At 29.7% G+C, this 18,899-nt stretch overlaps 2 protein-coding genes across 4 annotated transcripts in view; one reads left to right on the top strand and one right to left on the bottom strand.

Annotated features, from left to right (window-relative positions):
• LOC115882654 (fizzy-related protein homolog) overlaps positions 1 to 13,952 on the bottom strand; it is a 92,906-nt gene extending 78,954 nt beyond the window's left edge. Inside the window, exon 1 of the mRNA XM_030900850.1 lies at positions 13,191 to 13,952. Coding sequence (XP_030756710.1) covers positions 13,191 to 13,553 — 363 coding nt within the window. The 5' untranslated portion in view covers positions 13,554 to 13,952. The remainder of the gene's footprint in view (positions 1 to 13,190) is intronic.
• Positions 13,953 to 14,421: 469 nt separating this feature from the next.
• On the top strand, positions 14,422 to 17,816 carry LOC115882689 (ras-like protein 1). Of its 3 annotated transcripts, none has more exons than XM_030900897.1 (4): positions 14,422 to 14,653; positions 14,716 to 14,979; positions 15,039 to 15,256; positions 17,324 to 17,816. In XM_030900897.1, exons 2-4 carry the CDS (start codon positions 14,802 to 14,804, stop codon positions 17,507 to 17,509), a joined length of 582 nt encoding a protein of 193 aa, XP_030756757.1. In that variant the 5' UTR covers positions 14,422 to 14,653; positions 14,716 to 14,801; the 3' UTR covers positions 17,510 to 17,816. The 3 variants fall into 3 exon arrangements, with proteins under 3 accessions (XP_030756757.1, XP_030756756.1, XP_030756755.1); XM_030900896.1 differs by having other exon boundaries at positions 14,697 to 14,979; XM_030900895.1 differs by having other exon boundaries at positions 14,422 to 14,979.
• Positions 17,817 to 18,899: the final 1,083 nt, after the last annotated feature.

Raw genomic sequence — 18,899 nt, 5'->3', positions numbered from 1 at the left:
CACTTCCTATTTCACCGGAAATGACTTGACCGGAAATGACCGGAAATGACAACTTTTGATTTTTAAATGACTCCCTCGGTATTTTGTTCTTTATTCTAGAGATGGGCAAAAGTAACCGGTTTTTTGAATAACCGGTATTTTCCTCTAAAATAACCGGTTATTTAAAGGTAGTTTTTTTTCACCAGTTAACCTAATAACCTTGCATTACGTTCAATAACCTATAGCCGGTTATTTTTTAAAAAATCGTACTTGTTTAAAACAAGTAACAATTAAATATTAGCTGTTTGAATCGTAAATTTCGAAGAAGCGAACGGCACGGATCTTCCAGATATTACGACGATAACGGGAGATCCCGCTCCCGCTCCCAAAACGAAAATATATGACATCAAACATCAAATGTCAAAATTAAATCAGGCATCAGGCGAACCCTGATGATAATAATCAAAACAACGGCCGAATGGCCCTGACAGGTCAGGCCGTAAAACAAAGTACTAATGGCATAGACTACTACTAGCCACCAGCTAGCCAAGTGATACGAACCTAACTTCAAATAGATTCTCTAAATTCTATATTTAAATTTTAACCGACTTTAACGGATTTTCAAAAGTTTTCCATGGTTTCGCCCAGTTTCACCCACGTTTCACCGTAAATATATTTTATTTGTAGTTTGAAGTCTCTCTTGAAGCTTAGACTAAGAATACAAAATTGAAGTTCAAGTAATGAATGAAGATAATCTTTCATTATTTATTCATTTTAATCTCTTTATTTTTCTTTGGTATTTGATTAAAATAAATTGGTTGTAGATTGTAGAACTTGTGAGTTGTGTGGTTTATTTGAACGTTAAGTAATTACTAGTTTTAATATCATATCCATGTCTAGTCAAAAAAGTGAGGTTAGCATTTTTATTTAAACTCATTTTGTACATATACATACTTACATTGCTACAATCTCTATTTAATCATGCGATTTAACTAAGTTTATTATCTAAATTTGAAGTAGACTAATGGAGTGTAGAGGTCAGTAAACCTATAGGAAAACTAAATATTTAGTTTTGCTAGGTTAGGTTATTTGAATAACCGGTTAATTTGTGTCGGTTAATTTTGTCAAGTTATTATTTTTTAAAGATAATTCCGGTTAACCTATAACCGGTTTTTTACCAATAACCGCCCATCTCTACTTTATTCGACACACTCTGAACTGAATAGAATGATATATTTAAAATTGCAACATGGCGGTTCTTAACGACAATTTGATTCGAAATACCAAGTGTATGGTATCAAATTATTCGTAAAAAAATGCCTTTTCCAAATATGCTAATGAGCCACCCTCGTTCCATTTGAAAAAATTGAGATATGATTAAAAATATGATTGGGACATCTTTAAACCGGCCAGGACAAGATACTACAAACGGACGATTAAATATATTTTTCCAAGGCTCTTTGGTTAAAAATTAGTGTTTTTAACATAGCCATGGCACTCTAAGATTGAAACTTAAAATACGATTTTTTATTAAACGAAAATGTCAAAAGTTAAAATATATTCAGAATGTCATTTTCTATCGAATAAAGTAAAAAAATACCGGGCGAGCCATTTAAAAATCAAAAGTTGTAGTCATTTCCGGTGAAACAGGAAGCGACCAAAAACAACTAAGTACGTCAATCAATCCTAATTTATGTCAATTACTAATTACCAAATCTCGTTTTTTTATCCGAAAAAATAAAAAAGTTATAGGGGGTGAGCCAGTTCTGAGACACACCCGGTATATAGATCCGTCATGCGTCTCTTGTTGTTCTTAACCACAATATTTTTTTGAGACTTGTCAAACTCTTGCTAAATTATAGGTTATAATTTGTGTCAAATTATGTCAACTGGCGTTTTGCAAATTGAGAAACAATTGCTTTTGCATTTTGGTTCGTGTTATAACGTGTATTTTGTGTTTTTTTAAAGTTAAGTAGAGGAAAAATCGAGGGAAAATTAAGTGTAGATCAGAGGACAGTTTATAGTTAATATTCGGTGCCCAGAGAGTTGGATTAGCCACTAATAAAGTGTGTATAATGTATTTAAAGTAATGTAATTAAAGTATCTCTTGTTCGAGAAGAAATACAAACATTATAATTGCGAATAATGATAAATAGTTTTAATAGTTATAAAAAAAAGTTTAAATTAAATTAATTTAATATTGACAATAGCAGACACAAAAACTGTTTTTTATTGTGAAGTGAACTACAACTAAAATATCGCTGTTATAGAGTTCTATAAATAGTATTTATTACATTTCCAGGCTTGATATCTTAATGATACCTGCCTATCGAAAAAAAACACCAATCAAGTATATATTCAGTTCAATATTCCGTATCCAAGACAAAAATTCGCTTCTCATCTAATCTATTGCGGTTAGAACTCGCAATTTCTACCATAGAAAAATTGACTCAGTCACGTCTCAATCGACTATTGTTATAGGCTATAGGAATAGTAAAAAACAGAAAATTTAAACCATTTTTCTAAGAAACAAATCAGTAAAATGAATATAACCATGAAGTTTTTCACTAATAGCTTATTTCACGCAAAAAAAAGATATTGGTTTTAAATAATAAGAAATATAATATACCAATATGATTTCCATGTTCTGGAATCGTATACCGCAAAGTAGTACCGTATGATAAAAAAAACGGCGTCAAAGAAGGCTGGGAAATGACAATCGATAATAATTTTGGCGAGGTCAATCTCTGTCAGACGTCGTTTACTAAAATTGACATGAAACTTGTCAAAAATTAATACTAATTAGAGAGATTAAAAAAAGGATAAAAATAAAATAAAATAAATTTTTTTTTTTTGATCGTATGGTACAAATTCCTAAAAATAAAAACTGACCCAATATGATCTAATTTTTCCTAAATCTATTAGCAATAATCATTAACTGAGCCACTCTGGACTTTACAGTAACTTACGATTTACCCTGTATTTACCAGCAATCATTATAACTAAGTGTACCTAAATTTAAGTTAATAGTTTTGCTAAATAGTCAAATAAAAATTAAATATTTAACGAGTTCGCTTCTGACAAATTATATTAACAAAAATGGGACTAACACTTTCAACTTTAAGCATATACCATTAAAAACTAATTATCTCAAAAATATCTAATAATAAACGAGTTAAGATAAAATGGAATAGTTTGACGATTGTCTTTGAGGCTTATTTTCGTAAAATTAGGAAAAATTATTTTTAAAGTGTATTTTAAGCTCCAAATTTTAAAATTAGTTCAAATATTTGCCAAAAGTAATCAGGAAATGAGATAAAAATTCACTCAAAAATAATGAAAATATACAAACTCAAAAAAATGTTATCTAGGCGCTCTAATACACAAAATTATATTGATAAATCGATAGCTAGCTGGAAGGCCTTTTGTGGTTGTTTTTTTTTCTAATTTTATTATACCGGGGTATTCTCAAACGTACCTATAACTTTTTTATTTTTTTCAGACAAAAAAACGAGATTTGGAATGCAAGTATATGACATAAATCAGGATTGAGTGACGTATTCAGTTGTTTTCTGTCACTTCCTGTTTTACCGGAAGTGACTACAATTTTTGACTCTTAAATGACAGCCTCGATATTTTTTTGACTTCATTTGATAGAAAATGACATTCTATGGATAGAATGACATATCATATGTCAACTTTTGTCATTTTCGTAAAAAAATAGTATTTTAAATATCAATCTAGAGTACAATTAGTGCAAAACTATTAAAAATTAAAAATTTTATTTTTAAAAAATAAGAGGCAATGAAAATAAACTTTTGTACAACCGTCACTGTCTAAAAATACACTTGCATATATTCGAGATAAAAAAATATATATGTAGGTAATTATTTTGTTATTATAAATATACACAGCAATTAATAAATGTATAATTAGGACAAATTATGTTGTGATTTGCGATAAGGCATTGCATTATTAATGATTAAGTATAATATCTTTATTAGTTAATACAAATAAGTAATTATTTTGATTAGGGTATAATAAAAATAAATGGCGAGCCAAGAAAAAAACATATTTTCTGAATATTAGAGACAACTATATGACGACAAATAATGGAAAAATTACTTTTTTCGGTTTTTCAAAAAATTTCTTTTTTTTTTAATTCGAATAACACAAAACAAAATGCCAATTCGAACAAAAATATATTTCTAGATATTTTGTAAAAAAAAACATTGTATTTTAACTGGGGATTCAGGTGGCAGCTCTGCTATAAAAAATGTTAAGTTGTCTCATTTATTTACTTATTTCCTGACATTATCATTCGTTTTCACACTTTAGTTTTGTATTATCAGTTTTTGGTTTAAACAAATAGTGTCAATAGTGTCGTGATACCTGTAAGCTGTGGTGATACTTTAAGCTTAAACATGTTTATTAGTAGACCTTGCAGTCGAACATTGTTTTTTTTTAGAATCTCTTTTAGTGCGAAGTGGTACAAGATGGCTTAATAGCCGTAAAAAACTCGTCGCAACTTCATTGGAATATTTTGAACGGGAAAGCGGTAGTAATTGCCCTTTATGTCCCTTAAGTGTTGTTAAAAAGGTGAGTTTTGTTGATGTAAATAATAACTGTTTATAGTGTGACCCACTCAAGACCGGGCACCCTCCATAAAATCTGTGTTTATAGTCCGATTTTGATGATTTTTTTTTCAAATATAAAGTTTCAAAAAATGTACTTTAGGGCTCAATGTCATGTTATTTCACAAAAAACAAGGCCTACTTAATAAAGTTTTTGTGGTGAAAAATTTGCAAAATCATATTAGCGATTTTTTTTCAAAAAATTTTAGTACACCCCTACATTCGGCATCCCCCAAAACAGTTCTGTACCAAATTTCGTTTAAAATTATTAATTATTAATAATTCTGCAGTTAAATTAAATAATTCCCTATTTTTGCCAATTTAACGATGAGTTATCAAGTAACCCTTGAAAAAAACAATCCACGACAACGAGTTTTATTACAAACAATGATAAAAATACTACAAGCAACACAATAACCGAATAATAAGTTAAACATATTCAAATAACTCTAGTTGCTTGTATCAGCCCTCCATTCAGTTCAATACATTTGTCGCATCTTTTTCTTAGATTAACAGTTACATTCCTAAGCTGCTGTGGTGTAATATTTGCAGAAGCCTCTGTAATTCTAATACGTAATTCATGTACAGATTGAGGTCTAGACTTGTAAACTTGTTGCTTTAAGAAACCCCAAAGAAAGAAATCAAGGGGTGTTAGGTCCGGGGATCTCGGTGGCCACTCAATTAGCGGGCTATTTCGACCTATCCACTTATTTTCAAAATTTTCATTTAACCATTCCCTGACAACTGCCGCGTTATGCACAGGTGATCCGTCCAATTGAAATTTTAAATTCAAACGGGTTTGGCATGGTAAATTATGTATTGCATCCCAAAAGTCATTAATCAGAAAATTCAAAAACGATGGTCCATATGTCTATGACAACTATATGACGACAAATAATGGAAAAATTACTTTTTTCGGTTTTTCAAAAAATGTCTTTTTTTTAATTCGAATAACACAAAACAAAATGCCAATTCGAACAAAAATATATTTCTAGATATTTTGTAAAAAAAACATTGTATTTTAATTACAATATATTCCATCTTCAACATAAGTGGTGAATTAAAAAATGCCAAGTACATAATTGAATAATTGAATTTATGACTGAAAAAAAAATATCCATTTATTCAAGTCGTATGAATTTCTACCTTAATGATATATAATTTTCTAGGTACAAAATAATTATTATATTACGCAATGGCTAGGAAAAGTATTTAATTAATAATATTAGTTTTCCTATTTATACAAGGTTTACTTCAAAATTATAGACCAAAATATAGTTTCCATGTGTTTTAATAAAAATACATATTCTTGATATAGGTATATTCTTGATAATACAGCAATATAAGTACAGTAGATTAAATTTACAAAAAAGAAAACCGAGAAAAGATCATGTGGTTCTCAAAATTTAAGCAAAAAAATCATTTTTTTTTGGAAATTTTCAAATTAAAATACCTCGGTTATTTTGGACTTATTTGAAAAACGGTAAAGAGAAAATATGTTTCTTTTATCGAGATCTACTACCAGCCCTGAAAATATTTGCACTTATTTAAGACTCACCCCGTATAATTAAATCTTGACACATTTTCTTTTAATAAAAAATTTGATAAAAATTCAAAAATGTGTTTTTTTTTAATATCTATCCCTGCCAGTCGATTTGTGCTATTTTGACATTCTTAAATATAAATTTTAAACAAATAACGTCATTAAAAAAACATACAATTCAAAATTGTATACCTAATATCGATACATATATAATATTAAGAATATTGTCAGAAACTATCGATAAATATAAAAAGATATATCGATATTTTGGGTATATCGATATATTTTATACATCTCTAATAAAAATATGTTGTCTCTATTACATATACAGGGTGTTTCAAAACAAATGCGAAAAACTTTAGGGGGTGATTCCTTGTTCAAAATAAAGGGTAGTTTGCTTTATAAACGTTGGGTCAAAAGTCAACCATTAGGGAGATATCGCGGTACAAAGATGGCGGAAAAATAATGTTTTTATTTTTTATCTTGAAAACGAAAAGAAATAGACTAATGAAATTTTATGGAAGCATTACTGTTATGAAAACACACTTTCAGGTAATTTTTTACTTTTTAAAATGAGTGGAAGGGGTTGAAATAAACTACCCCTATCATTCTTCTTAACGAAATTTAAAGAAAAATCTTATCAAACACATGCAAATGCTTTAATTTGAATAGTTTAGTTTGTTTAGAAACTTTTTTACCTCTTGTGTTTTTTTGGTAAAACTCACCGATTGGAAATTAAAAAATAAAATGTAAAGCATTACATGTCAGGACAAAAAACATTTTTAGATTAAGAATCTAGTGATAATAACGATAATAATAATCATTTAGATAATAACGTATTGCAGTAGAGTAATGTCAAATAAAATAATATTAGGAACATCCTAAAAAGTAACAGCGGCCGACTAGATTTTTTCCTAAAAATATTACAGCAGCCCACTAGATTCTTTATCAGAAAATGTTTTTTGTCCTGACATGTAATGCTTTACATTTTATTTTTTAATTTCAAATCGGTGAGTTTTATCAAAAAATACAAGAAGAAAAAAAGTTTCTAAACAAACTAAACTATCCAAATTAATTTTTTTGCATGTATTTGATAAGATTTTTCTTTAAATTTCGTTAACAAGAATGATAGGGTAGTTTATTTTCAACCCTTCCACCATTTTAAAAAAGTGATAAAATTACCAGAAAGTGTGTTTTCATAACAGTAATGCTTCCATAAAATTTTATTAGTCTATCTCTTTTCGTTTTCAAGATAAAAAATAAAAACATTATTTTTCCGCCATCTTTGGACCGCAATATCTCCCTAATGGTTGACTTTTGACCCAACGTTTATGAAGCAAACTACCCTTTATTTTGAACAAGGAATCACCCCCTGAAGTTTTTCGCATTTGTTTTGAAACATCCTGTATATTTTTTATAGTCTTGTCCAGTAAAAGAATATTATATTTTCACAGACGACATCCAAAAAATTACAAAAAAGTATACCTTTAAATTAAAATAGACTAGGTATCTCTAAAATATATTATATTAAAAAATCCAGAAAATGAAGAAGCTGCGTTATCAAGATTAATTAAATTAATTAACACGCTCGGTTACACTTGCCCAAAATTAGAGGGCAATCAAAAACCAACAATACCATCTAATTCGATTTTTTTTTGCTACTATTATGCAAATTCTACTACACCCGCTGACTGCCTAAAAACAAAACGAGTCTACCATAAAATCCATTTGATTCCATAACACAAATGGTTGCACGCGAATTGGCCATATGTCGGAACGTAACCAACGTGATGATAGAGGCATAAGACCATACTTTGTGACGTCACAAAAGTAGACCTATTTAATGTACAGGGTGGCGCCTCTTATACGACGCGAAGAGGTTCCAAGAAGAACGGTAGTTTATATCGAAATTAAATTTTGCGAGCAGATATGTAGGTTAATTTAGAACATTTTTTAAAATAAATAGAGAGTTCTACAGGGTGTCCCCATAAAAATTTACGCATCAAACTTATGTTTTTTTTTTGTAATGGAACACCCTATATATTAATTGATTTTCAGATGAAGAATACATTTTTAAATTTCAATGACCAGTCACCTAGATTTTATCAAATATGTAATAATGATCTACTGACACTGAATCATAAAAATGAAAATATCTAGGAAAATCTTGGTTTTAGAGGTAGGCAACCCTAATAGTATTTCGAAGAGACATGAATTCCCCCTTGAATATCGGAATAATATACTGGGTGTTCCATTTAAATTAAAGTGTAACTTGCTTTCAGAGGTGACCAATGTTCAATATTAATTTTGTCTCACCCTGTATAATTTTTTGGGTCAAGTTTTAATTTGATTTTAAGTTCAACAGTTATTTTAACCACATATTAATCTATACTGGGTAAATTCCTATTTAGGTAGCTTTTATTAAAATTTAAACATTGTCCTTCATTTTTAGAAAATGTCAAATAAGTCAAAAACCTTACATTTTAGCCACATACTTCTAATAAAACTCACCTTTATTTTTCTCCTAGAATGCGAAAATCAATTAGTATATAGGGTGTTCCATTACAAAAAACACAACTTTAATGTGTAACTTTTTTTAGAGACACCTTTCAGAACTCTCTATCTTTTTAAAAAGTACTCTAAATTAACCTACTCGTCACAAAATGTAATTTTAATACAAACTATCGTTCTCCTTGGAGCCTCCGCGTCGTATGACAGGCACCACCCTGTATATGAGAATACATATCTCAAAAATAAAGTTTTTACTGCAATTCTAATGTAGTTCTTGCCTTTTCAGTTTCAATATCATTAAAAGTAAAGGTTTAACAGCCATATTAATCAATAATATACCGGGTGTATTTCAAAGGTGGCTCACCCCTATAACTTTTTATTTTTACAATAATTTTTTCAGACAAAAAAACGACAGGTGGTACCTATATTAGTAGATGACATAAATACGAATACATAGTAAAAGTATGTAGTCTTTAGTCTTTAGATTGAAATTTAAAATACTATTTTTTAATCAAAAATGTCAAAAATAGACAAATGATTATTACTAGCATTACTAGTTAGAATGTCATTTTCTATCAAATAAAGTAAAAATATCGAGGTTACCATTTAAAAATCAAAGACCAAGACGAACAGAATCTTGGTCTTGCATGCAAATCTTGCTCATCACTGTTTTTAGTTAAAAAATAAAAACCAAATAATATAAACGTGCATTTTTAGATTTCTATGAACAAAACAGCCCAATTACAGAAAAAACGTATCGTCAAACAGTCTCAAGGACAATCAAAACACAATTCTTCGACGCCTTTTTTCAAATCTTCACGATTCTTCGGTCCTTCGATGGAGATCTTCGCGCCGCTTTTTACGCTATTTTAATTATAGCAAAAGACCGGCCGGCGTAGCCTTGCTGTGGCCCCTTTCGAGACGTTTTTGCCGGCCGCGATCAGCTGATCTCACAGCTGATGTTACTCGACGACGGCACAGAGGCGGACGAATGTGCGGGGGAAGGAGTGAAGGAAATACCTCGACCAACGTGGTCATTCATGAAAAAATCTATTAGATCCGAAATAAATCTCGGGTTCATTTGCCCCAAAAGATATTGTTTTATACTATTTAAATTGCGTATCTAGAGATTGAGTATATTAAAGTAAAGCACTATACAGGGTCCGGCAATAGTGCATGCGTCGGGCATTTGTAGCTCCTAGAATAAAAAGCTTGAGAATTTTGTTTAAGTGCAAACCTAAAGTATGTACGAAGATGTATTTCAGGAAAATATTTAAACTTCTATAGGGTGGCTCAAAAAAGTGTGTTTGGATCAGAATGATTTTTATTTTAAATGGAACACCCTGTATATTATTGCATTTTTGGCTTCCTTTAACCCTTAGATAACCCTTTAGATATTATTAAATTTATTTCGATACTTTCAGAGATATTAATAAATAAATAAAAAATATAAATTTTCAGACTTTCTTAAAAAAAATTATTAAAAATACAAGAACTGTCCTGAAATCAAAACTATATCATGTATTTACTTTAGATGGTCTATACATATTTTGCTATAAATATGATAACCGTAGATCATACAGGATGTTCCAAATTCTACGCCAAACTTTTTAAAATATAAAATAAATTTTCTCCGCTTTTTTTTTAAATGGAACACCCTGTATATTATTTTTTCAATAGATGGAGTATTAAAAAATGAACATTTTTTGTATTTAGAAAATTTCAAAATTTTTAACGGTTTCGCAGATATTCGCGGTTTTTTATTTAATATGACATTTTCCACAGTAAAGTTTTATCAATGCCACCCAATGGTTTTTCTCCCGTATTTTACCGTTAAATGGAGAATTAAAAAATGTTCATTTTTTAACTCTCCATCTAATAAAAAAATAATATACAGGGTGTCCCATTAAAAAAAATTATTTTAGATTTTAGAAATTTTGGCGTAGAATTTTGAACATCCTGTATGATTTACGATTACCATATTTATAGCAAAGATAAGTAGAGACCATCTATAAAGTCAATACCTAATATAGTTTTGATTTCAGGAGGGTTCTTGAATTTTTAATGATTTTTAAAAAAAGCTGGAAAATACATATTTTTTTGATTTATTTAATAACATCTCTGAAACTATCGAAATAATTTACTCATATCTTAGTTATTACATTATCTTAAGCTTGGTTAATTACATTATACCTTATTATAAAAAAACGGCGTCAGGTTAGCTTGGAACTTGAAAATTATGATCGATGACATTCTCATATAATTCAACTCTGACGTCTTTTTTTTTCTATCGTAGATGTAGAAAACCGCAATATAGAACACTCATTTGGAATTCAAATCTAGGTATAAGTATAAAAAAAATAAAATACTATCCGTTGGTAAACGCATCTCTTCAAAACACATCTGGACCGATTCGGCTAATTCTAATTTTAAACGTTCCTAATATTGGAATACAGTTTATAGAAAAAAAAAAGAAACTAAAAAAGTTAAAATAAAATTGAAGTTATCAGAAAGGAATGTTTTTTCTGGATTTTTTTAGTACACTTTTTAGTAGGTATTCTAATTTTTAATTTCCTAAAAACATTCTTGAGTCAAAAGCATCTACTGTCTAGGTATGGATTCCTTTATTTGTAGTGCCTAAATAAATAAGTCCTTGTCTATGTACTTATAATACTTTTACAAATTTAGCTACATGGAGTTAATATTTGTGTTATGACTTCTTTCATTGCAATTTATGTACCTAGTACCCTAGTACCTAGGTATCAAAACGAAAATAAATTTAGATACCATTGCAGGTACTTATGTACTCTATAATTTCATTTAATTTTGACATATTAAGGGAAAAAAAACATTTAAAAAGCTCGTTAAAAAGGCATATTTTACAAGCTAGATAAATAATTTAAAAAATATACATTACTTATATACAGTATGTGCCCGGATTGTCTTTACAAGAGGATTTTTTTTTATTATTGACATTTTGAGAAAAATGCATTCTCCATAAATAAATTTTGCTTGTTAAAAAAATTAAAAAAAAAACATAAAAATATAGTTGAATTTTTTCCTCTAAACTCTAAACGCCTTTTGATTTTTGGAGGCCTTTGGAAAAATCTCAATCTTATTTTCATTTTTTTTTATTTTCTCGAAAATGGTATATAAAATTAGAAAAGTATAAACGGGATTAACCATTTCAAAACAAGCAAATTTTTTTATAAGCAATTAATTTTTCTCAAAATGCCAATAATAAAAAAGTTTTTCCTCTTGTAAAGACAATCTGGAGACATACTGTAGATGAAAAGCTAATACTAATACAGAGACTAATACTATACCAAGTAGATACAGCGTGTAGACATTAAATTTGGTATATCATACTACAGGGTGACCCAAAAAAACTAACATCAGTCTCCTAATGGAGAATTTCACTTACAAACATACTAGGTATGCAGGCGATAGTAAGTAAGGCATATTTTAAAAATATTTTCATAAATATACCTACAGGACAAATCAAATATTTTTTTCTTTAAATGTGATGCTGTTTTTTTTTCTGAGAGGATTTACCATAAAATTTTCATTTCAAAGATACCATAATGTCATACCTAGTTCATACCAGTGGTTTTTGAATTATTAATACCATTTTTAATTAAATTTTCTACAAATTTAATACACTGTATTTTACTCTAATGAATTTTAGAAAGCAAATACATATTTCCAATATAAAAAAAATAAAAAAAATATGCTACCTATTTAAGTTAAATTTGGTGACACTGTCTTAATCAATAAACTTTAGTCATAATAAAAATAAAACACTTGATAAATTAAATATAACTTATTTTTGAACGGAAACTAAAAAACAACTTTTATGTAATAAATCACCCTGTATATTTATAAATATATTTGTAAAATGTGAGTACCATCATTCACATTTTTTTGTAAAAAAGATAGGAGTGTAAATCTCAAATAAAAAAACAAATATGGAGTTTTCCCAAACATTTACCTTAAAAAACAATTTACCTCGAAACTGGAAAGTAAAGATTAACGATAGGATAACTTGAGATAAAAAATGATAAAAATCTATTTATAAATACATTTTGTTTGCCCTTCTCTGTTAACAATATAATATCACAGAAAATATCCTCTAAATTGCAAAAATTTAGAATTTTTTTTTTATATATTTATTATTATTTTATATTTTTTAGTTTTAAGAAAAATTACACATAAATAAAATGTTTAGAGCATCTGCATGTAGCCCTATAATTTTAGTAATAAGTAATCAAGAAATATATAAAATAATATAAAAATAGGTACCTACATGACACTTTATTTCTTGTCAACAGATAAGACAAATTTTACTGTAATGTAAACTCAGTTTTCACAATATTAAATTATATTTAGTACTGATAAAAGTAAGCTTGTACTACATTAATATGCTTGTATTACATAGAAATTATTAAATAACATAAGAAAAGTTGTAACTTGTTCCGAAACAACAATAACAAAAGTCAAAGAAAAGAAAAAATAAGGCTTACCTTTGTCGGTGTCCCATATTGAAATAAGTTTCTACTCTTTATAGGCGTAAGAGCTTGCCTATCATCACACTGGCTTTTAACGTCTTCTATCTTCTCACCAAGAATCTCGTTTCGTAACAATATATTGTACACCGAAGAGTCTCTAGAGTTCTCACCGTTCTCTCTGTTAGTCTTTTTACCACTTTGAGCGGTCTTATTCGGATCGGGCATAGTGGCAAAACAAGTCTCCCAGTTGTTGTTAGTCCTACATGGTATAAACCGATCATAGTTGCCCGAAGGGGGCTCACGAACTGTATCGAAAAGGTTCCGCGCTGCACGCAGTTTTGTTTGGCGTAAAATTTTGTCACTAACTTCCAAAGACATGATTCTTGTTAATAAATCCTATTCTTCTCAATGTCGAATATTGTAAAGCTTAGTATAAAGATGTAGATTGCACTTTATGTAGAAATCATGTTAATAAATTATAATAAATAAACGTCAATCAAAGTACATGCCGTCCAAACAACTACAAATAATCTAGATACACAGGGCTTGAAGCTAGCTTATCAAAACATGATTTTTTGTTTTCACTGCACACTAGTTTCAGATAAAAACACACAGTCTGGATCACAGAATTTCAAGTTGCGTACTCCAATAAGGCCTTTTCGTAAATGAGTTGAGTGATAAATTCTCCATGAAAACTATTAGGATAGCTCATTAACAATACCCCCACTGCAAGGCAGAGCTTTAAATATTTAAATGCCTTATAAACAACATGGCCGATTAACGATAAATTATTTTGACATTATTGACAGGAAACGTCAGTCATATTGAGCGCGTTCAAAAAATAAAGTATGTTCAATATTTTGTTTTTTAAAATGAGAAATCGATTTCAAAGCCTATAATCGATACATTTTCTCTAAATTTAGCTTTTCTACGGTTCTTAGTAAGAGAATGTGTCCATAAAATTTATTAGAACAGTCTAGATGTACTAAATTATTTATTTGATTGTATATGATTTCGGAACAATTTAAGAGAAGAATATCAGGGCAAGTCCAAACTGATTGATAAAATATAATTTTAAATGATATCAAGCCTAAAGGAACATTATACCTATGCTTTAAGATTATATCGGGGCTTTAAAATTAATATATTTTTTGTAATATCATATATTTTTCTATTTCTATTTATGTCTAACTTCAGGGATATTGAACACACCTCTCGGTGAGTAACCAAAAAAACCGAGAAATGAGTGAAGTGAAATGACATTATCCAAACGTCTACTTTGTGTTGTTTTAGTTCACGATTTAAAAATTAATTAAAACCAATTAAGCAACTATTTAACACATTTATGAGTAACCTTAATAGAGCTGCTGCATTCCAACGGAACCAATCCTCAAAATGCTTTGATATCTTCATACCAAAATAGAGTACTGATAGGTTACTAACCCCGCATTACTTTTGTGTTCTATGTTACGTTTTGGGTAAATTAGTGAGGTAGATTTGTGTTGTTTTATTTTGGCTTAGTCCTTTTTTTATTTTGAAGTTGAGTTATAACAGGGTCTACGGCCTTACAGAACAATTTTAGCATCATAATACCACTTTGAAACTGTTCTTGCTTTATAATCAACAATGACTGAATACAAATTGGTTGTTGTGGGTGCTGGTGGTGTAGGAAAGTCTGCATTAACTATTCAGTTAATTCAAAACCATTTTGTGGACGAATATGACCCAACAATTGAAGACTCATATAGAAAACAAGTTGTTATAGATGGTGAAACCTGTCTCTTAGATATATTAGATACTGCAGGTAAGATTGATATTTTTCTTTCAATGTAGAACATCTAGCTTTGATGTGAACTGTTACAGGACAAGAGGAATACAGTGCAATGCGTGATCAGTACATGAGAACAGGAGAGGGTTTTCTACTTGTTTTTGCTGTGAACTCTGTAAAAAGTTTTGATGACATTGTGGTATACAGAGAGCAGATTTTACGAGTGAAAGATACCGAGGAGGTTCCGATGGTGCTTGTAGGAAATAAATGTGACTTGCCGGCATGGGTGGTTGATATGAATCGGGCTAGAGACGTAGGTTTTTTTATTATTTCTTAGATAATAAGAGTCATACATAGGAGAACAAAAAGTACATACATATTCTAGCCATTTAAAAATCAGTATTATAAAGATGGAATTTGGTTACATGTGATTTTGTAAGTAAGGAAACCGTTATATTTATATGTTATTGGAGCGAGGGGTACTCATTTTATACACTCTTATGATTAGAATACATATTTTGAGAAGAGGTAACAAATACAGATATTGTTGTCTTTAATATGTTATAACATTTGTTAGTACTATGGCTTTTAAATCTATATTCCATACATTGAAGAAAAATTATTATCATTTATTGTACATAGACCAGTGTCGTGTATTTACACTTATTCCCTGAACATAAAATAGTTCTTATATTATACAGAGTGTTCCTTAATGACATGCTAATATTTACGGGGGTGATCCTTGGACCTATTTTATGAGAAAAACTTATAAATCTTAAATATTCATATGTCCTAAATATCTAAACTTTTGAGATACAGGGTGGTAAACTTTAAAAAAAACTTTACTTAACTTTTTAATCTCAACCAGTGCCGTCGATACGGGTTTTATAATGAATATTTTAGGAGAAAAAATAGTACGTCACTGACTTGTTTTAAAATAAATATTATTTTCAAAATCTTCAATATCTTATTTATTTTCAACCTCGTTTTTTTCGTCCGACATATGGTTTATAAATTATACTTATTCTCTGATGGAAATAAAGAGATAGAACAAAATATTTTTTTGTATATCAAAAAATGCATTTGGAAACATAGAAGACCTGTATCAAATTTCATTAAAATATCTATAACAGCAAGATTTATTTAAAAAAAAATATTTTAGAAAATTTTACGACCCTGTTTCTCAATAGTTAAGATGTTTTGGACATACATTCGTATGAAGTTTTTTTGTTAGAATAATTCCAAGAATCGCCGTCTCAAATATTAGCGTGCCGTTAAGGAACACCCTATATAGAGAAACAGCAGTTAAAAAAGAAGAGGTGATATTTGAGGGGTAGTTTCATCTTGTTGGAATTTGACTTTCGAAAAGTCCGTTTGCCAAAAATAAGCTGAAGTTTAAGCAGAATCGTGGTTAATCAATTACCCAACTTTTTGAAACACCCTGTATGATTTTTTAAAAAATTTCAAATTATGTAAAAAAACAAAATAAATTATGCGTGTCCAAGCGACTAACCGTTTTTTAAATAACAAATATTGTAATATTTGAGGGGCGTTTTCACCCTCTTGGAATTTGAAATTCGAGAAACGCCTCCTTATCGCACCTCTACACCCCACAGTCAATCCGTTTACCAAAAATCAGCTTTAAAAGTCAAGAAATTTAAGCAGAGTTGTGAGTACTCAATGGTCATATTTTATGAAACACCCTTAAAAAATCATAAAATATGTAAAACAACAAAATAAAATATACGTGTTTAAGAGTTTTTCCGAAAAACTCACCGGTTTTTAAATAAAAAATATTCTAATATTTGAGGGGTGGTTTCACCCCCTTAGAATTCAAGTTTCAAAAAATCCCTTCTTATCGAACCTCTACACCCTAAAGTCAACCCGTTTTCCAAAATCAGCTTTTTACGTCAAGCTCTTTAAGCAGGATCGTGATTAATCAATGATCAGATTTTTGAAACACCTTGTATACATTTTTAAAAAATCTTAAAATATGTAAAAAAACAATAAAATATACGTGTTTAAGCGTTTTTTCGGGAACTTGACCGTTTTTTAAATAAAAAATATTGTAATATTTGAGGGGTGGTTTCACCCCCTTGGAACTGGAATTTCGAAACATCCCTTCTTATCGAACCTCTACACCCTAGAGTCAACCTGTATACCAAAATTGAGCCTCTTACGTTGAGTGGTTTGAGCAGGATCGTGATTAATCAGTGAGTCAGTCACTTAAAGATTTTATATATTAGTATAGATTAAATAAAAAAGTAGATACAAAAAAATAAATCGTTCCTTCATTTTAACGGAGAGGCGCGGCCTCAGAGGCCTACCCTGACGAGCTGCCACTGATTTTATACCAAACTAAAGAACTTTTTTCTTTCAGATCGCCAAACAGTACGGTATCCCCTTCATAGAGACGTCGGCGAAGACGCGCATGGGCGTGGACGACGCGTTCTACTCGCTAGTGCGCGAAATCAGAAAGGACAAGTCCAGTAGGGGCAAAAAGTCACACAAGTACCCGGGCCCGGGCAGGGGGTTACCGTTCAAATTACGCTGCAGTATACTTTAGATAGACCAAACAAAAACTAAGTAAAAAACAGAAATTTTTTTCGATCGCGACAGTAGTTTTTTTAGAACGTACGGTTGAGGTGGAATTAGCGAAAATTTTTATCCCTCAATTGCCAAAAAAAAATTAAATATTCGTTTTTTTTTATTAATTGGATTAGACAAATATATTGACGTGTTTTTGTTTTTAACGATATATAGGTTGATCTTTTGGTAAAACTGGTACAACGTTTTTGTGAGTTTTGTCTTTCATCGATACTATGTGCAATTTTATCTACAGAGTGATTCCTAATAACATGCTTACCTACTAAGAAAAAAAATATAATGAATATACCGGGTGAGTCTCAAAAGTACCTCACCCCCTATAACTTTTTTATTTTTTCAGATAAAAAAAAGAGATTTGGTATGTTAGTATATGACATAAACTAGGATTGATTGACGTATTCAATTGTTTTCTGTCACTTCCTGTTTCACCGGAAATGACTACAACATTTGATTTTTAAATGGCACCCTGGGTATTTTTTTACTTTATTCAAGAGAGAAAGACACTCTGAATCCAATGACATGTCATACTCAACTTTTGACATATTTGCTCAGAAATAAATTGTATTTTAAATTTTAATCTAGAGTGCCATGGCTGTGTTAAAAACACAAATTTTTGATCAAGGAGCCTTGGAAAAATAGATTTGATCATCTAATGTTTTTAGTGTCTTATCCCGGCCGGTTAAAAGAAGCTCAAATCGTATTTTTAATGATATCTCAATTTCTTCAAATGGAATGAAGGTGGCTGATCAGCATATTTGGAAAAAGCATTTTTTGCGAATAATTTGGTACCCCACACTTGGTATTTCGAGTCAAATTGTCATTATGAACCTCATGTTACAATTTCAAATAAACCATATACGAAAATGTCAAAAGTTGACATATGATATTATGTCATTCTGTTCATTTTCTATCGAATAAAATAAAAAAATACCGAGAGTGCCATTTAAAAATCAAAAGTTGTAGTCATTTCCGGTGAAACAGGAAGACACAGAAAACAATTGAATACGTCAATCAATCCTAATTTATGTCATATACTAACATACCAAATCTCGTTTCATCTGAAATAATAAAATGGTTATAGGGGGTAAGCCACTTTTGAGACTCACCCGGTATATATCCTAAACAACTTTTGAAATAGAGGGAGGTAATCTTTTCTAAATAGGATTTTTTTTCATAATAACTTTCTTTATGGAACCTAATACGCGTCTTCTATGCATTCCAAATACCTTAAATATTTCAACCAGTGGCGCCCATACGGGTTTTATATTGAATATTTTTGATGAAAAAAGCCTTCTCTTAAAATAAACATTATTTTCAAAATCTTCATTCATTTCTAAACAATTTTTATT

This window comes from Sitophilus oryzae, unplaced genomic scaffold (genome assembly GCF_002938485.1).
Source record: "Sitophilus oryzae breed Bouriz unplaced genomic scaffold, Soryzae_2.0 scaffold_179_pilon_pilon, whole genome shotgun sequence".
Lineage (NCBI taxonomy): Eukaryota > Metazoa > Arthropoda > Insecta > Coleoptera > Curculionidae > Sitophilus > Sitophilus oryzae.
This window is presented reverse-complemented; position numbering and strand designations above follow the sequence as displayed.

Excerpts from the sequence above, each read along its gene's own strand:
- LOC115882689 (XM_030900897.1), top strand. The coding sequence starts at position 14,802 with ATGACTGAATACAAATTGGTTGTTGTGGGTGCTGGTGGTGTAGGAAAG. Across the intron at positions 14,980-15,038 it reads AGATATATTAGATACTGCAG|GACAAGAGGAATACAGTGCA; the intron begins GTAAGATTGATA and ends GAACTGTTACAG. Across the intron at positions 15,257-17,323 it reads ATATGAATCGGGCTAGAGAC|ATCGCCAAACAGTACGGTAT; the intron begins GTAGGTTTTTTT and ends TTTTTCTTTCAG.